Raw genomic sequence first — 18,265 nt, 5'->3', positions numbered from 1 at the left:
AGTAGCCTCTTCATTGGTCTTTGACTTTTTACTTTCTTTTAATCTGTCTTACCCAACTGGTCTCTCTGAAGCACAGTTCTCATGTGTCACTCCCCATTTGAAAAACCTTTAATGACTTTCTGCTGCCTTTAAGTCTGAGTAAAGGCTGGCTATTGAAGGTTGTCCATTAATGATCTGGCTTCAAACTTCCTTTTCACCGTTTTCTATAGTGTTTTCTCTGTTACAGTATGCTTTATATTTCAAACAAATGTGATTATTTCTTTCAACCTCCAGGATATCCTATGTTTTTCCACAGTTTTGCCTTTTCCCGTGCCTTTTCCTCTCACTAGAATGCCACATTACCGTTCTTTTACCCTAGCCTTCTACATAATGAAATTTTAGCTAATTTTCAAGTTTCAGCTGAAATTTTGATAACTTCACAGACACTTCCCTAACCATCCTTCCTCTGCCTGTTTCTTTCTTTGGTTTGTGCAGAGTAATGAGGTAATGGTGGGAAGAGGTTAGTAGAAGCCACATTATGGGCAAGCTTCTTTTCCCCCATTTGATTTTTGCTTCTGTTTTCAGTGAAAGTGCGGTGGTTGGCCACCCAAATGGCCAAACCCTTCCCTTTGGGTCCCGGCAGCTTATCAACATTTTTGCAAGGTGGATGCTGCCAGTTTATTCTTGTGTAACTGGAGTCCTGTCTTGGGAATTTACAAGGAATAAGGCGTGGTTCTCACTTGCAGGTGTGGAGTTAGTTTTGACTTGCACTATTTGAAGCAGCCAGATATGTGTGCTTTCTGGAAATCTGTATATACAGAAATATATATATATGTACAGACATCTGTAGCTATAGAGAGGATCTATCTCTAGACAGTGGTTCTCAATTGGGGGTTGTGATTTTGCCCCCTGGGAGACATTTGTCATTTCTGGAGGCATTTTTGGTTGTCATAATTTATAGGAGAGGAGAGCGCTGCTGGCATCTAGTGCGTGTAGAGGCCAGGGGTGTTGCTAAACCACCTGCGGTGCACAGGAGAGAGATCCCCTTCCTCCACTACGAAAAATAATTTGGCACAAGTCAGTTGTGCTGATGTTGAGGAACTCTGTCCTAGGGGTGTACTTCGGCTTCCCAGTGCTGCTTGTGTTAGGTGGAAGTTTGTTCTCGAATCTGTAGTGCAGTTTATAATAATAGAATCATAAGCACAGGAAGGGACCCTAGAGGTCGCATATTTGAACTTTATTCTAACTTGTATCCCTCAGAACAGTGTTCTGCAAGATATTAATAGGTGTAATGGAAAAAAGATGTGTATTTGTTAAAGGTGCAAATATTTGAGTGTTCAGTATAATGAAGTGTGTTGTGAATCTTCATCGAGGAAGTTTCTCCTAAGTGTGTTTGCCTGCTGAACCCATTTGACATCTTCCAGTCCTCAAAATGCTCCCTTGGAACTGGGAGGGAAACTGTTATTACCTAGCCCAAACTTTCATAGCCTTTTAAAAGACCTTGATAAGATAGCCCTTGTTTTTGTCTCTTCAAGCTTACTGCTGAATCTTAATTTATGTCAGTGACAGCAGGTGCATTAGCTCCATCTTTTTTTGTTTTTTTGTCAGATTGTGGTTTATTAGATGAACTAAAAAATTGGAATATTTTAGGTTCCTTATTCTGAGTGTACAATATAACTTTACTATCTGTCCTCACCAGTGAATTGGAAATTATAATCCCAGCCCGAAACCTAACCACCCAGGTTGTTATGAGGATTAGTAAGTAATTATAGCTTTTAATGCTTTGTATTCTTTGGAGAAAGGTGATTTATCATAAACTGTTTTTGTAAAACTGCTTAAGTCTGACAGCTTTTCTCTGCTCTGAATTGTTGAGTAGTGATGTTTTTGGGGATTCAAGTGGGATGGGAATCGTTTCAATCAACATTTTGCTCATTATGTTAAATTTAAGAAAGTTATTGTGATATTTTGCCTTATTCACATTTTTTGGCTCTTTAAGAATTTGCGTTATTTTTGCTTCCTTCCCTTTTATTATATAAGCAATACATGTTTATGGTGGAGACATTACATAAGCCAGAAAATAAAAGAAAAAAGAATCTTATCACCTACTTTTTAAAACAGAAATGAGGTCATAGTATATGTTTTATTTTTTAACACCTTTTTTTTCATTTCACATTTTTTCGTTTCAGTAATATTTGCTTTTTGTCTATAGGTTATAATAACAGTGCAAATAATGGGTGCTTGTGTCAGGCACTAGGTTAAGTAATTGAAAGTATTTTATTTAATCATCACAGCAGCCTTCTGAGGTCAGCTCTGTTTTTTGCAGATGAGGAAATTGAGGGAACAGAATAGTTAAATAGTTTAAATACAGGTGGAGCCAGGATATGAACCTGGACCGGCTCCCCTTATCTGTGAGTGTCTTTGGGAGTAATATTGCATCTCAGCACAGCGTTACAAGTCAGTGAAGGGAGAGGGGTGTAGTTTTTCATATATATTTTTTAACAGCAGTTTTGGTATAGAAAGATAAAGATTTAGGAGTTAGGAGGAGTTAGGAATGGAATTTCTCCTGAAGACTTCACTTTTCCCCTTCCCTATTTATTGAGACAATTGTTTTAGTAACTACTCTTTGCAATGCATCCTATGGGGATAGGAGGGAGTGTAAGCAAAATAAATTCGCTTTTGAGGTGTATGTGATTAATGTCACGTTCTCGGACTGCCTGCAGAGGGTCAGAGAAATCTTGAAAGAGATGGGATTTGAGTCAGCAGGTTTTTCTTTTAAGTTGTGAATTTTAAAGAACTGAATAATTCTGAAATAACTTTGGCATGTTTACTGCTTAAGTACCTTCTGTGGTGTGATGTTAATTACACCCCTCTTTTTACGTGAGCTGTGTGAACATGGGTTTTCCTCAGTAAGTTTTGTGGAAGCTGTGTAACATCTGTGCCCTTGCTTGAGTCCCCAGAGGGAGGCTGTTTCCTGCTATTTCTGAGACTTAACTGTAGTGCTTTTGGGTAGTAGGCTACATCTACTCTCATATGCTGTATTAATCATCTGGCACTGATAATGTGCCTCCTTGCATTGCCAGTGTCAACTGTGTATTGATATCAGTTCGAAAGAGGATATTGAGTTGATGGGAAAGATCAGATAGTGATTTTTGTTTATGGGAGAAAATGGCTTTTATAAAATTGACTTAAGGTATTTTGAATAAAGAACTTACATTGGTTCATCTGTCAATTCAACCAGTGTAACGTAACTATTTTTTATTACGTTAGGAATTATTTTTAAATTTAAAATCAGAAATAGGAAAAGTGGACATAGAACAGTTAGTCACACAGAATGCCATATGCTAGAAAGTCCATGAGGATAAAACTCTGTAATCCCCAGAAGATCTAGTTTAATGAATATAGGATGTTAAAGTTATTTTATAAGCTTAGAGTGAGAAAATTTTTACTATCCTATGTTGATTTTTATCTAAAGATAAAATGTTTGACCAGATTGGAAGTTGCTGTCATTTTTTTTTGAGGGAGGAGGATGTTGCGTTTAGTTCAGTGATTCATAAACTTTTTGGTCCCAAGGCCTCTTTTCACTTTTAAAAAATGTTGAAAACCGCAGAGAACTTTTATGGGTTATTATCGGTAGTTGATTAGAAACTTCGAGAAATTCAAAGAATAATTATTTACGGGGAATTCCCTGGCGGTCCAGTGGGTAGGACTCTGCTTTTACTGCCGAGGGTGCAGGTTCAATCCCTGGTTGGGGAACTAAGGTCCCGCAAACCACGCAGTGTGGCCAAATTAAAAAAAAAAAAATATTTACGAATTCATTTAAAAATAACAAACCTATTACATATTATGAAAATAACTTTTTACCAGAACAAAAAAAATATTAAGCGTGAATGGCATTTTCCATTTTTGCAAATCTTCCTAATGTCTGGCTTAATAGAAAACAGCTAGGTTCTCCTATCTGCTTCTGCATTCATTCTATTGTGATATGTTGTTTTGGAATTATATAAAAGAAAATCTGACCTTGTACAGATGTGTAGTTTGGAAAAGAGAGGAGTATTTAAATAGCCTTTTAAAGTGTGGCTATCCTTTGACACTATACTCAGACTTGACAAGTAGTAGTTTCATAAAGGTTAGCTGCACTATGGAATCTAAAGCTGTGTCAGTGAGCTTTTCATACTCTTGTCACATTAATCCATTGGCTTGTCTTGCACTTATTTTACCCATGCACTCGTTTCTAACGAGCTTGGTCATTTGGTCATTCACTGAGTTATGCAGATCTTCCAAAGGTTGACACATTTCATTATGTGGTATCAAATTCTCATTCACTAATATCAGCAGTAGTCTACTTAATCAAGACTTCAGTATTGGGGAAATGTTCAAGCTCGTGGTGGATACACGTTTTCAAAATACTTATTTTTGCTTGAAAACTCAGATTTTCTCATTGGCAGCAAACATCATCATTGGGTTTCCTTGAAGTGACAGGTTCACTTTGTTCATTTTCAAGAAAATGTCTGCTAACTATTCAAGTCTGAATCATCATAGTTTGTCAGTTGTTCTGCCAACCAAAAATAGTGTTCCGTGAAGCAAAGCTTCTAGTTCAGCTTGTAACTCAGTTGTACTAGTGCTTTTTCTCAGATTTCTTTTTTTTTTTTTTTCTTTTGGTGGTATGCGGGCCCCTCGCTGTTGTGGCCTCTCCCGTTGCGGAGCACAGGCTCCGGACGCGCAGGCTCAGCGGCCATGGCCCACGGGCCCAGCCGCTCCGCGGCATGTGGGATCTTCCCAGACCGGGGCACGAACCCGTATCCCCTGCATCGGCAGGTGGACTCTCAACCACTGCGCCACCAGGGAAGCCCTCTCAGATTTCTTAAATCAGCAGAAGTGCTTTATGTCTACTTTCCCTTTCATTGCACAGAATATTTGTATAGCTATACACACACACACACACACATACACTGAAGACTCGAGTGGAGATTTAATAAAGTTCATTATTTTCATATTTCACCAAGGATATCAAAGGTCAGTGGTACTAACCTATTTATTTATTTATTTTTAAATGAATAGAGAATACAGTGACCAGTGGTTATTAGTAGTTTGGTGCCTCTGCGCTGAATTGTGCAAAGGTACCAGTAGTTTTGCTCAGACTTGTTTTTGCACCCTTACTGCGAATGTCAGCACTATGAAAAAAGGCGAATAACGTTTAATATTATTATGAAAATGCTCTGATTTTGTGGACCTCTGAAATGGTCTTCGAGTTCTCAAGAAGTCCATAGGCCACACTTTAGGAACAGCTGGCTTAGTTCTTTGCATAGATTTCCTTTCACTCTCAGACCAGATATAAATCAAAGGGGATAAAGAAGTGGCAAATGGCTGAGATTTTTAGCTTGGGTTACTAAATGAAAGCAATACCATTACCTGAGATGATAGAAATGGGTAAGCAGTAAAAAGAAAGTCAGTTTTGAGTTTCAGGGGGCTTGAGGAACATAGAGGTGGGGATGTTGAGCAGTGCAGCTGAGCATGTTTTTCGGAGCGCTAGGAGACCTTACCATGTTGCTATAGTGGTTGTTGCCAAGGGAGTGAGTTGAGAGAGAAGAGGGCAGAAGAATGGACCTTGTTTTCAAGGACATCTGGAAAGGAGAATTTCAAGAAGAGTGGGGTGGGCAGCACTACCTAATGCTTCAGAGGAGTCGGATAGAATGCGGACTGAGGCTTGAGCATTGGATTTGATAATGAGATTACTGGTGACCTTTGCCAGAGCAGTAGGAGTAGAAGCCAGATTCTAGAAGAGTGAGAAGTGCAGAGGCAGCTATTTATAACTATTTTTTCAAGAAGTTTTCGGGTAAAGGAAAGAGACACATCAGTTGGGCAGTTAATTTGAGAGGTGGGCCATACTGAGGACAGCAAAAGAAAAGAAAATTGATGAAGTGAACTGGTAACACAGGTATGATACAATTAAGCGTTTAGTATGATCTGTCTTGCAGAGAAGTGGGAAGGTGACGAACATTGGATCCTTTGGCCAGAAAAATGTACAGACCTGTGACAGTTGGCATAGAAACTTTTGGTAGGGATGAGGAGTTCCTTACTAATTCTTTTCTGTTTAATTACTGGGTGCTTAGTTTGATACATTTGCTTTAAATTCACTAATTTCAAGAAGTTTTAAAGATATTTTTCTTTTAGATGCAGATGATTTAACTTTAACAGTCTGTGGCTACTTTCAATTTATGGTAACAAGTGACAAAAAAGGATGGAATTCTTTCTCCTGAGCAGGGATTGTGGCCCTGCCCCAACACATCTCCCCTTTTGGTTTGAGTGTTTTTCTTCTGGAGGCAGAGTTTGGTTAACAGCCTCAAGTAATGTTTGTATTAAAAACATGTGTGTTGTTTTCTAACGTGCTTGTATTTCTAACTTCCTTTTTTTCTTTCTCTTCTAGTCTGTTCTCTGGGGAGGCGGTAAGGGGCTGTGGAGCTGGCCTCGGCACCGGGAGAGGCTGGACTTCCTGTCTCTCTGTGCTGAATGGCTGCGATGGCGCCCGCTCTCACTGACGCAGCAGCTGAAGCACACCATATCCGGTTCAAACTGGCTCCCCCATCCTCCACTTTGTCCCCTGGCAGTGCCGAAAATAACGGCAACGCCAACATCCTTATTGCTGCCAACGGAACCAAAAGAAAAGCCATTGCTGCAGAGGACCCCAGTCTGGACTTCCGAAATAATCCTAACAAGGAAGACTTGGGAAAGCTGCAACCACTGGTGGCATCTTATCTTTGCTCCGATGTAACATCTGTTCCCTCAAAGGAATCGTTGAAATTGCAAGGTGTCTTCAGCAAGCAGACAGTACTTAAATCTCATCCTCTCTTATCTCAGTCCTATGAACTCCGAGCTGAGCTGTTGGGGAGACAGCCAGTTTTGGAGTTTTCCTTAGAAAATCTTAGAACCATGAATACAAGTGGTCAGACAGCTCTGCCACAAGCACCTGTAAATGGGTTGGCGAAGAAATTGACTAAAAGTTCAACACATTCTGATCACGACAATTCCAGTCCCCTTAATGGGGGAAAACGAGCTCTCACGTCATCTTCTCTTCAGGGGGGTGAAGTGGTGGCATCTGAATCTGGGGACTTGAAAGGGGGTATGACCAATTGCACTCTTCCACATAGAAGCCTTGATGTAGAACACACAAGGGTATTTAGCAATAATAATAGCACTGCAAACAAATCCTCTGTAAATTCCATGGAACAGCCGCCGGCACGTCAAGGAGGCAGTAGGTTATCACCTGACCCAGACTCCAGTTCTCACTTGGGGGGTGTCAAGTTAGAGGGTAAAAAGTCTCCCCTGTCTTCCATTCTTTTCAGTGCTTTAGATTCCGACACAAGGATAACAGCTTTACTACGGCGGCAGGCTGACATCGAGAGCCGTGCCCGCAGGTTACAGAAACGCTTACAGGTTGTGCAAGCCAAGCAGGTGGAGAGGCATATACAGCATCAGCTGGGTGGATTTTTAGAGAAAACTTTGAGCAAACTGCCAAACTTGGAATCCTTGAGGCCCCGGAGCCAGTTGATGCTAACTCGAAAGGCTGAAGCTGCATTGAGAAAAGCTGCCAGTGAGACCGCCGCTTCAGAGGGACTTAGCAACTTCCTGAAAAGTGATTCGATTTCAGAAGAATTGGACAGATTTACAGCCAGTGGTATAGCCAACTTGAGGTGCAGTGAACGAGCATTTGATTCAGACGTCACTGACAGTAGTTCAGGGGGAGAGTCTGATATTGAAGAGGAAGAACTGACCAGAGCTGATCCTGAGCAGCGCCACTTACCCCTGTGAGTAGAATCATGCATAATGTCATTCTTGGGAAATGTCTGGACAAGAGAGAAAGAGTTGGTGAATTCCCATCATGGGAAGAATGGGCTTCTTTGTATATAGGTGCCTATGTTTCTTTTGTTTGTCTTTTTCCTAATTTAAGGTAGGTGGGTGCATGTATACCTGCTAGTGAAGAAATGGAAGGTATATTTGGTACAGCGTTGTGTTGCTGTAGGGTAAAAGCTGTCAATTTCCCATTGAAATCTTACTAAGAAAAAACTGGAAGACTTCCAGTTTGTAAAACTGTACCCATCCTTTCAGAGTGAATAATTAGATTTCTTTTGAAACTATATGTAGGATATTTTTGGAAGTTTATAAGGCTTGACTTCAGATTTTGTTGTTTCTGGTAAGTGGGGCCAAAAGTTTAGTTGACCTAGTTAAGTTCGCTGGAATTTATAGTTGCTTCTAATTGAGCTTTCAGCAGAGAATGTACCCAGTCTTTAATTTTAACACTTGAGATTTCCGTATGTTTTAAGGACTAATAATCAGAAAATGCTTCAGAGTGTTTTATAGGTTGCCTCCAAGCACAGTCTGCTTTCACAACCTCATTCTCTCCCTAAAAGAAACCATCTTTATCAGATTTGGATTTTATTTTCTCTCAGTTAAATGTATTGACATATTTGGGATAAATTCGTACTGGATTTTCAAAATCTGTTGGTTTGAGGAAAATTATTCATAAGCTTTGTGTGGCACTTCAGATGGATCTGGTTGAGCCAGAGGTGCTTTACTCCTGTTCTTCCCTCCTGACCCTGCATTCTGCTCCTTACAGATACGGAAGTAAAATGTATCTCCTGAAAGACAGATCAGTCTACATTTCTCGAGACTTATGAGAGAGTAAACAGAGTAGTTGGAAAAGAAGGGCAGGGGAGTTGACTGGTAGATCCTCTTTCATTCCTCTTTGGGTAGGGATGTTGTGAAGGCTGGATTACTAGAGAAGGCTGAGATAGGTGGAGATGTTGGAATAATTGGCTTTCCCTTGCCTGAAATAAAAAGGTGACTAAGCTTTTCACTGGAGAATTCGTTGAGACAGCTATGCTTTTAAGCATAAGTAAATTTCCTTTTTTTTTTTTCAGTTTTGTTTATGTTATTCACATGGATAACACTGTATCCGAGTATGAAATTTTGGTTTGTGTTTCTATTTTGAGTGAAAAAATCTGGATAATTTTGCTGTATTTTTTCCTCGTAGACCAAGTTCCATTACCATTTGTTAGTTTACTGTGCTCAAGAGTCCATTTCTATATTCAGGTCTAAAGCAAATAAATTTCAGAGCCTTGCTACTGCTGTAACATAGTTACCGTTCCTTAAATGGATTAGTAGCTTAAATCAGCTTGCCAGTATTTGTGGCATTATCCCCACTGACTTTGCTGCGTAAACCACTGTTTTAAGAAATCTTGGTTAACAGTTGAATATTTTGTGTTTAAGAGTAATTTTGTGTAACATATTGTAGTTGAAACATTTTTTAAGTTTTCTGTACTTATTTTGTGTATTTGATGAAGAAAAACACTTAGACTCTATAAGCTTAATGTTTTCAGGATACAATGTATTGGAAACATTTCTGAGTTTTGGTAATGTTGTGGGTAACTGTTCCAACCCAGTGAAATCAAAATACCTAAGAGAGAACTTTTCTTATTTCATGGGGTAATAAGTCTAGTGATTTGAAAAGACCTCTTAGTCCATTCACTTCGTTTTGGGTTTTCTTCTCACATAATGCTTTGTTGATTGGCAGGGTATGAATTATAAGGACAACTGAGGGATCATTTTAGGAAACTTTGGGATCCGTTTAATCCTCTTACAATGAAATCAACTAAATAATGCTTTAAAAAGTTGAGTTTCCATGCTTCAGATCATATTAAAATAAGGACAATTTGGACACCAAAAGTACTGTCAAATAAATATACTTTTGCACATTATGATATGTATGAATTTATTGACAGATTAAAACCACCAATAAAGTGTAAAGACTTTTAAGTTCTTGTTAAGCAAGGTTACCAGATTGACTCCTAAGGCTAGTATTTAGTCAGGTGTTTGTTGACCTTCTGAGTATTTTAAAGATTTTCAGCAGTTGGCCAGTGAGAGTGGACGCATTGCTTTGATTAAAAAAGAAAAAAAAAAAAAGGGGGGGAGGTTCTTTGGATGCTGAGAAGCCTTTTCTTTGTGATTTAATAGTCCCTCCCAAATCTTAAAACCAGATTTATAATTCTTGAGTCCTGGAATAAGAAGTTAGTTAACTCTTCAAGACCTTGACCCAGCTGGTGAATTTCAACTTTTTACCTCTTACAGTAGCCTGTCTAGTATTTCACTCCTTTGCTGAAGTACTGTCAGAGGTAAAGTCAATAGATTTAGTCTGAGCAACCATAATGAAAATATTTAGTAGAGAAGACTGTTGAAATGAATTGTTTTTAAATGATGTTGCTTAAATTACAAGTGGATGGTTCTCTGAAAATTGCAAGTTTTCACCAAGAATTCATGTGTGTTTTTCCTTATTTCCTATGTTTTTTCCAAGAGGAAAATCAGTGATTCATTGTAAATCCTAGGCACATGCTAGCAGTAGCAGAATGATTGGTTTTATATGTTGTTGAGAATTGTGTGTTTATCATTTTACAGTTAGTAAATTCTAATATTGCTGGATGAGACATGTTTAGAGAAGTTCTTTCCTTTTCCTTGTTTTTTTTTTTTTTTTTGGTTAACTGATTTTATGTTTAATTTAAAACTGTTATACCTTTTTATTTTAAGCTCTTTTTGGAAAATCATCCAAAAATGTTATATTTGTGTATCTTCCTGTCTTGATACATGTAACCACTGCTTTGGAAAATCTGCACTACATTGGGTTTGACCTGTATCGTTGTTTAGTAACATCACTGTGGAATGAGCAGGAATTTAAACATCATCTTAAAAAAAAATTTTTTTAATTGAAGTATATATACTTTGATTTACAATGTTTTGTTAGTTTCTGGTGAACACCAAAGTGATTCAGATATACATATATCTATGTATATTCTTCTTCATATTTTTTTCCATATGGTTTATTACAGGGTATTGAATATAGTTCGCTGTGCTATACAGTAGGACCTTGTTTATCTATTTTATATATAGTAGTTTGTATCTGCTAATTGCAAACTCCTAATTTATCCCTCCCCCACCCCCTTTCCCCTTTGGTAATCATAAGTTTGTTTTCTATGCCTGTGAGTCTGTTTCTGTTTCATCAATAAGTTCATTTGGGTCATGTTTTAGATTCCACATGTAAGTGGTATCGTATGGTATTTGTCTTTCTCTTTCTGATTTACTTCACTTAGTATGATAATCTCTAGGTCCATGTTGCTGCAAATGGCATTTCATTCTTTTTTTTGGCATTTTTTTTATTGGAGTGTAGTTGCTTTACAATATTGTGTTAGTTTATACTGTACAGCAAAGTGAATCAGCTTTACGTACAGATATATCCCCTCTTTTTTGGATTTCCTTCTCATTTAGGTCACCAGAGAGCATTGAGTAGAGTTCCCTGTGCCATACCATTCTTTTTAAAAACGTCATCTTCTTGATCGAGGGACTAGAAAGGAAGCTGTATGTTTCAATAAATACTTCAGTGTTTAATTCTTAATTGTAGAAGTAGGAATAGAAGCATTTATTGATAGTTATCTCGTGTATATAACAAGAACTGTTGAGTGTGTGCTTGTGCGCCCACACTCTCTTCTTCACTTTAGTTTTTCTTTGTATTCCTCCTTCTCATTTCTAAGAGTTTTGTTCTGCTATTTTGTTAGGAATTCCTGGACCTATACCTAGTTTTGCTGAATTTAGTTTTCATTTTCTTACCCTTGTGCTTATAAACTTTTATAGTAAGTACGTGTAAAGAAAAAATTCTTTTCCAGATATTCTCTTAAATGTATTCTTAGATCATCAGTGTTCTGAATACCTGGATAGTTTGTAGACCTCTTTTCCCTTAAAAACAAAAAGACAAAAAACAAAAAACTCTGTAAACTGTTACTATAGGCTTATCTCGAAGGTTAGAATAAAAATGATTCCATAAAACATTTCGTTAGTAACTACAGAAATATATGTTGTTTTATATGTAAAATACATCTTCATGTTACACAACGCCTTCTTTATAAGGACTTCAGGGCAAAGATATGCAACCAAGAATAATTGTATTTTTTCCTAAGCTTTTAAGTCTGTTTTTATTACCTGGCTGTTATAATTTGTATTGTTCACTAGGTCTCCATTTTCCTGTTGGCTTTTGGAAGTTTAGAGCCAAATTTATAGGACTTATTGTTGTACTTGTTTTTTAAGCCTCATTCTTGGCTTCGTTTTGTTCTCCCTGTTCTTGTTCTATTTTCATGTTTTTATTTTTTTAAAATTTATTCTAACCTATGTTTTATTTGTCTGATAGCCTCCTGAAGTCTGTTCCAGATCAGGGTTGAGTAAAAATAAACTAGACGCTCAGTTTAGAGACACTAAAGAAGTTATTTGAATTGTGATTGTCTTGATTGTGGTGACTTTTCTATGTTTCTGAGGAATTTCACCCTTTTGGAGTTGTTCATGAAGACTTCGGGGTATAATGAATGACTAGTGTGTTTGTTGATTTTGCTTTTTAGTTACTGTGGAATGTTTTGTGTTATAGCTCGTACTTGAATTTATTAAGTATTCACAGATGATGTTGCCAAAGATGGCAGTCTACTTGATTTGTCCTTATTTCCCTATTCCTTGTCCTTTCACAGAATGATGGAGTGAGAGGTCTATTAGCTGGAAACCTAACATCTAACCCTTCTTTGCTACAGACTAGCTATAGGGCTAATCATGTAACCACTTTCTCAAATATAAATGAGGAAATTGATCTCGAGGGCTTAAACTACTTTGAATTGTGACAGCTCTGTCTTTAGCATTGATGGAGCTATTCTCAGCACCATTTTTTACATTTGGGGAGTCTGAGGCAAAATTCCCTGTAAGTCACTGGTGTACCTCGAAACAAAATGACTTTCTTGACTTGTGACTTAGAGCTTTGATTCTTTTACTACCTTAGGTTCCCTTTCCGCCCCATAATCCGTTAAAATGATTATTGTGGATCTTACTGGGTGCGATACATAATACGTGGGAATAATTCCATCATGTTCTTAGAGAAGTTACTTCAGAGCTGAGTAGACTTTCACTTGTCAAACACCTTGTTCTAATTTAATCTAATCATCTTTGATTATGTTTTTTTTTCTTTTTCTGCTAGCCTGCATATGACATCCAGTGGCAGAAATAGGAACTTCTGTATTTTCTGTCCCCCCCCCCCCGCTTTTTTTCTGAGAAGTTATGTAGGTAGTGAGAATTATTCTTGGTGCTTCTTGTATGATTCTGAAGGAAGGAAGTTAGGCAGCAGGAATTTGGGGGTTACCCATTTGCTGCAGATCTAGTTGCTCCAAATATTTTCTGTTGCCTTGGGATTGGTGTTTTCATTCTTTAAAATTGAGTGAAGTACGGTTGACCCTTGAACAACAATGGGGTTAGGGGTGCTCACCCTCTCTGCAGTTGAACATCCATGGCCCTCTGTATCCATGGATTCAACCAACCACAGATCGTATTAAATGTTGAAAGAAATCTGTGTCTAAATGGATGTGCACAGTTTAAACCCATGTTGTTCAAGGGTCAGTTGTACTCTTTTAAAGTGGTCATATATAAGTACCTATGAGCGAATGTGTAAGACGTGAGAGATGCCATAGGTAAATAAACTGAGTTTCTATCCACAAAAAGTTTATAGTTTTGATGTGTATTGGAGACATGGTAGATAAAGATGACTACTTAGAACAGTGCCTGGCATATAGTAATATACGGTAAATGTTGGGTGATGCAAATGATAGGAAGAGATCACAGCTGGTTGATGGAATTGGAAAGAAAGGATATTAGAAATGAGCCTTGAAGGATGGCTAGGATTTTGATAGAAGGTTGTCTTGGTTGTGGCCTGATGAGGTAGATCAGTACAGGAAGAAGGCGCAGCATACACAGAGAAGACAGAGACAAAAGACATGGGGCTTTAGTGGCTAGAGTGGAAATACTTTAGAGATCTAGTAACATAGGTAAGTGTAATAAATGTAGTGTAAAAAGGAAAAGAGGAAATTCCAGAGATGGTGCAGAAATAGATTTAATAGGATTAATAACAAAGGTGGTATGGGAAAAATAGGGAGGGATCATCATAGATGGTTGAAGTTTCAAGCTTGGGTGACTATAAGAACACAGCTTGCAAAATAACCCTTACATGAGGGTTCAAGTTCTTTACCAGTGTCTCAAAAATGAAGGTTTCTGTATTACTTATAAGTTCCAGCAACTGTTAAAAATCAGGAAATGGACTTCCAAGTAATCCTGTGTAAACAGAGGAGGAGGAGTTGACCTGTACAGAGAGGCCTCAGAACCTTACATTGGAGACTTTGGAATTAATTAATTCGCTTATTAGATGTATTGAATGCCTACTCTGTGCTGAGGTGCTATGGGTAGATAGTGGTGAATAAGAGAGACACAATCCCTGCCCTGCCCTCATGGGCAGTATAGGTTAGAAAGAGAGATTATTTAAGCAAGTAATCGTATAGTTAATGATATATTTATAGTGGTGTGGGTGCCACAGAAACGAAGTTCGGAGTGCCAAGGGGGTGCATATTAGGAACATCTAATTAAGATGGGTGGGGATGTCCTAGCAAGTATCTTGAAGAAGTCACATGTAAGTTGAGACCCGAATGATGAGAAGGAGTTGGTGAAGAATAGAGGAGGTGTGTTACCGAGGAAACGGCATGTGCTAAGGCCTTGAGAATGGGAGGTGTTGGATGCTTTCAAGAACAGTGCAAAGTGTAAGGAGAGTGGTGAGAAATGAGGCCAGAGAGGTTGCTAGAGGCTATGTCATGTAGGTGGGCTTGTAGGTCATCTCCAGTTTAAAATTTTATTGTGAAACCATTGACAGAGTTTATATATCGTTGGATTTTTTAAAGACCCCTCTTATTGTACGAAGCGTAGAGTGGATTTGGACTTTGGGAAACCATTTAGGCTGCTGTGGTAAGCTACGTAAGAGAATGGGGACTTGGCCTTTGGAGGGAAGAGTGAGGGAACTGGGTACTTTGGAGGTAGGGTGACTAGGACTTGTGATTGATTGGATGCAATGAGTGGGGTGTTGAGAGAGAGGGAAGAGGACTTACGGGTGGTTCTCAGGTTTTTGACAGGAGTAACTAGATTGGATGGATCTGTTGGGATGGAGAAGGAGCCAATGGGGGATGTTACTGAATGTGGTCCATATTTACTAATTTTCATTTAAACATTTTTGGCTTTTGGGCATACCCAGAAGTTTCAGTGTCATTTGCAGAGCACCCTATTAGATTCCATCAGCAAGATAAAATAAACTGTTTTACTAGGAAAAGCTTGGAGTCACATTGTATTTCAAAGGAATAGTACTTTAATTAGTTTCTCTACTCTCTCCCTGAACAAAGACCAACATGGATTAGATTATAGTCAGCCCTCTGGATCTGCAGGTTCCACATTGGTGGATTCAACCAACTGCAGATCAGAAATATTTTGGGGGGGGGGAAGAATTCCAGAAACTTCCAAAAAGCAAAACTTGAATTCAGAACTTGAATTTCAGTTCACTGGCAACTATGTATTTAGCATTCACATTGTAAAGTATTTTAAGTAATCTAGAGATGATTTAAAGTATACAGAATGATGTGCATAGGTTATATGCAAATACCTACTCTGTTTTATATCTGCAGACTTGAGCATCTGCAGATTTTGGTACTGGGGGGAGGGGAGTCTGGAACCAGTCCCCCTCGAATACCCAGGGACTTGTGTATTTTGCAAGGTAGGCAGAAATTCGTGTCTAAGGCATCTCCTTTCATAGCTACCAGTTCGTTGTCTTTTTCCTGTTTTCCATTGTGTATCTGGGAAAATTATGCTATCTGTTTGAACCAAGGGGCTCAGTATATAATAAATATAAAGAGTAAATCTTACTAATTTTGATTCTCATTAATTAAGGCTTTGTGGCAACTTTAACCTATCTGAATTTAGTTTTATTTTTTTTGACCGCACCGTGTGGCATGTGGGATCTTAGTTCCCCAACCAAGGATCGAACCCGCGCCCCCCTGCATTGGGAACGCGGAGTCTTAACCACTGGACCGCCAGGGAATTCCCCCCATCTGTTTGACTTCATAATTGTATAATTATGAAGAAAGGTTTTGCCCCAAAGTGGTAAGCCAAATTGCTTTGAAATCAGTTTTAATCTAGTAATAGAAGTATCTGAAGAATCTTCCTCAAACGGAATATACTGAAAAATTGTTGTTAAATTGTAAATGTTGTGGGTTGCTCTGGCAACCTATTTAGTAACATTGTAGCAACCACATAGATTATATTCAGAACTCAGTAAGAGGATTTGTGGAGAATATTGTGTTGGGGGGGTGCAGTGGGGAGTGGACATTGAGGAATGGCAACCAGGAAGAGGGGTTAAATTCCGTTTTAAATCATTTTCTGGGACTTCCCTGGCAGTCCAGAGGTTAAGACTTCGCCTTCCAATGCAGGGGTGTGGGTTTGATCCCTGGTCGGGGAGCTAATATCCCCCATGCCTTGCAGCCAAAAAACCAAAACATAAAACAGAAGCAATATTGTAACAGATTCAATAAAGACTTTAAAAATGGTCCACATAAAAAAAATCATTTTCTTAAAAGATGTTTTACTTCTTCTGCCTAATAGAGTAAAGGGCATGAGCCAGGGAACTGAATGATATCATTTATGTGTGTGACCATTTTCTTGTTCACCCTTAATCCCTGTTTCCTGTTTGTTCTTGTGGTACTTGAGAGATGCATCCTGGTAAGATAGAAACTGAAGGAGACAGCTAAGGGCTGTTGGGATTAAATCAGTCTGAAACATGGGCCCCGAGAAGGTTTTGACTGAATTGATTTGGTTGAGCTAGGAAACATTTTAAATCAACTTTGCCTAATCAGGTAGCATAGTTTGGGACATACTGATAGAGAAAAAAATAATAACCTACATTTGTGGAATATTTTGAGGTAGGTAATGTGTTAAAAGTGCTTTACATGCATTAATTTATTTAGTCCTCACAGTACAACGAGGTAGATATTATCTTAGTTTTACAGACTCAGACTGAGGATTGAAAAGTTTAAGTTACTTGTTTAATGTCACATAGCTAATAAGAAATCAGGATACAGTCGTCCCTCAATACTCTCAGGGGGTTGATTCCAGGAGCCCTGCAGATACCAAAATCCCGAGGAGGCTCAGGTCCCTTATATAAAATGGCCTAGTACAGTGAGTACAGTTAGCCCTCCATATCTGCAGACTCAGCCAACTTCAGATGGGAAACCTACAGTTAAAGAGGGCCAGGGACTTGCCTGGTGGTGCAGTGGTTAAGAATCCACCTGCCAGTGAAGGGGAAAAAATAATAATAAAATTATTATTATAAAAATAAATAAATTGAAAAAAAAGAGGGCCGACTGTATTAATCTAGGCTGTTTGCCCACAGCTTGGGCATAAACACTACCTATTTTAGTGGAAATAGAGAATCAAACTGTCCTTTGGATTTGGTTGATGAAAAGAGATTTACCAAACATCATGTGAAATGTGGCACTTTATAGTCAAGAAATGTAAGTAGTATTAAGTAATTTGATAGTATCTTTTGAGGAAAAGTATACCAAATATATCCTTTTTTAAAAAAATTATTTATTATTTGTTGCTGCGCGCGGGCTTCCTCTGGTTGCAGCAAGCGGCGGCTACTCTTCGTTGCGGTGTGCAGGCTTCTTATTGTGGTGGATTCTCTTGTTGCAGGGCACGGGCTCTAGGTGCGCGGGCTCAGTAGTTGTGGCGCATGGGCTTAGTTGCTCTGCGGCATGTGGACCAGGGCTTGAACCCGTGTTCCCTGCATTGGCAGGCGGATTCTTAACCACTGCGCCCCCAGGGAAGCCCCCAAATATATTCTTAACTTACAATACCGTTACTCATTTCTTTTGTGGAATAGGAGTTGGATGGATTGGGTAGGGCATTTTGTTAAGGTAGATGTAGCATCTAGGAAGTGGCGGGGGTGGGTGATTTTTTTAAAAAAAAGAAAGAGGGAATTCCCTGGCGGCCCAGTAGTTGAGACTCCGTCCAGTGGTTAGGACTCAGTGCTTTCACCGCAGTGGCCCGGGTTCATTCCCTGGTTGGGGAACTAAGATCCTGAAAGCCTCATGGTGCGGCCAAAAAAATAAAAATAAAAAGAAGGAGATAGGGGAATTAATAAGTATTGATCACACCTTCTATATGTTAGGTGGTAAATCTTTAAAACATTCATATGATGAAGGTGATACCTTCATTTTATAGTTGAGACCCAAGACTATAGATATGTTAAATAATTTGCTTGAGGTCATGGAGAAGATAAAAGCTAGTTCTTTCTTACTGCTCTCTCTACTGTTTTTCTCCTGGAACTGATTTGGCAGGAGCAGAAGGAAGATTC

The 18,265-nt window shown here is 38.7% G+C and overlaps 1 protein-coding gene across 3 annotated transcripts in view; it reads left to right on the top strand.

Moving 5' to 3' along the window:
* KANSL1 (KAT8 regulatory NSL complex subunit 1) overlaps positions 1 to 18,265 on the top strand; it is a 174,610-nt gene that overhangs the window by 37,712 nt on the left and 118,633 nt on the right. For all 3 annotated transcript variants that reach the window (XM_082603434.1, XM_082603432.1, XM_082603433.1), the window contains one exon: positions 6,404 to 7,781. In XM_082603434.1, coding sequence (XP_082459560.1) covers positions 6,487 to 7,781 — 1,295 coding nt within the window. In that variant the 5' untranslated portion in view covers positions 6,404 to 6,486. The remainder of the gene's footprint in view (positions 1 to 6,403; positions 7,782 to 18,265) is intronic.

The sequence above is a fragment of the Mesoplodon mirus genome (assembly GCF_964341445.2).
Source record: "Mesoplodon mirus genome assembly, chromosome: 18".
In the NCBI taxonomy this organism is placed as follows: Eukaryota; Metazoa; Chordata; class Mammalia; order Artiodactyla; family Ziphiidae; genus Mesoplodon; species Mesoplodon mirus.
This window is presented reverse-complemented; position numbering and strand designations above follow the sequence as displayed.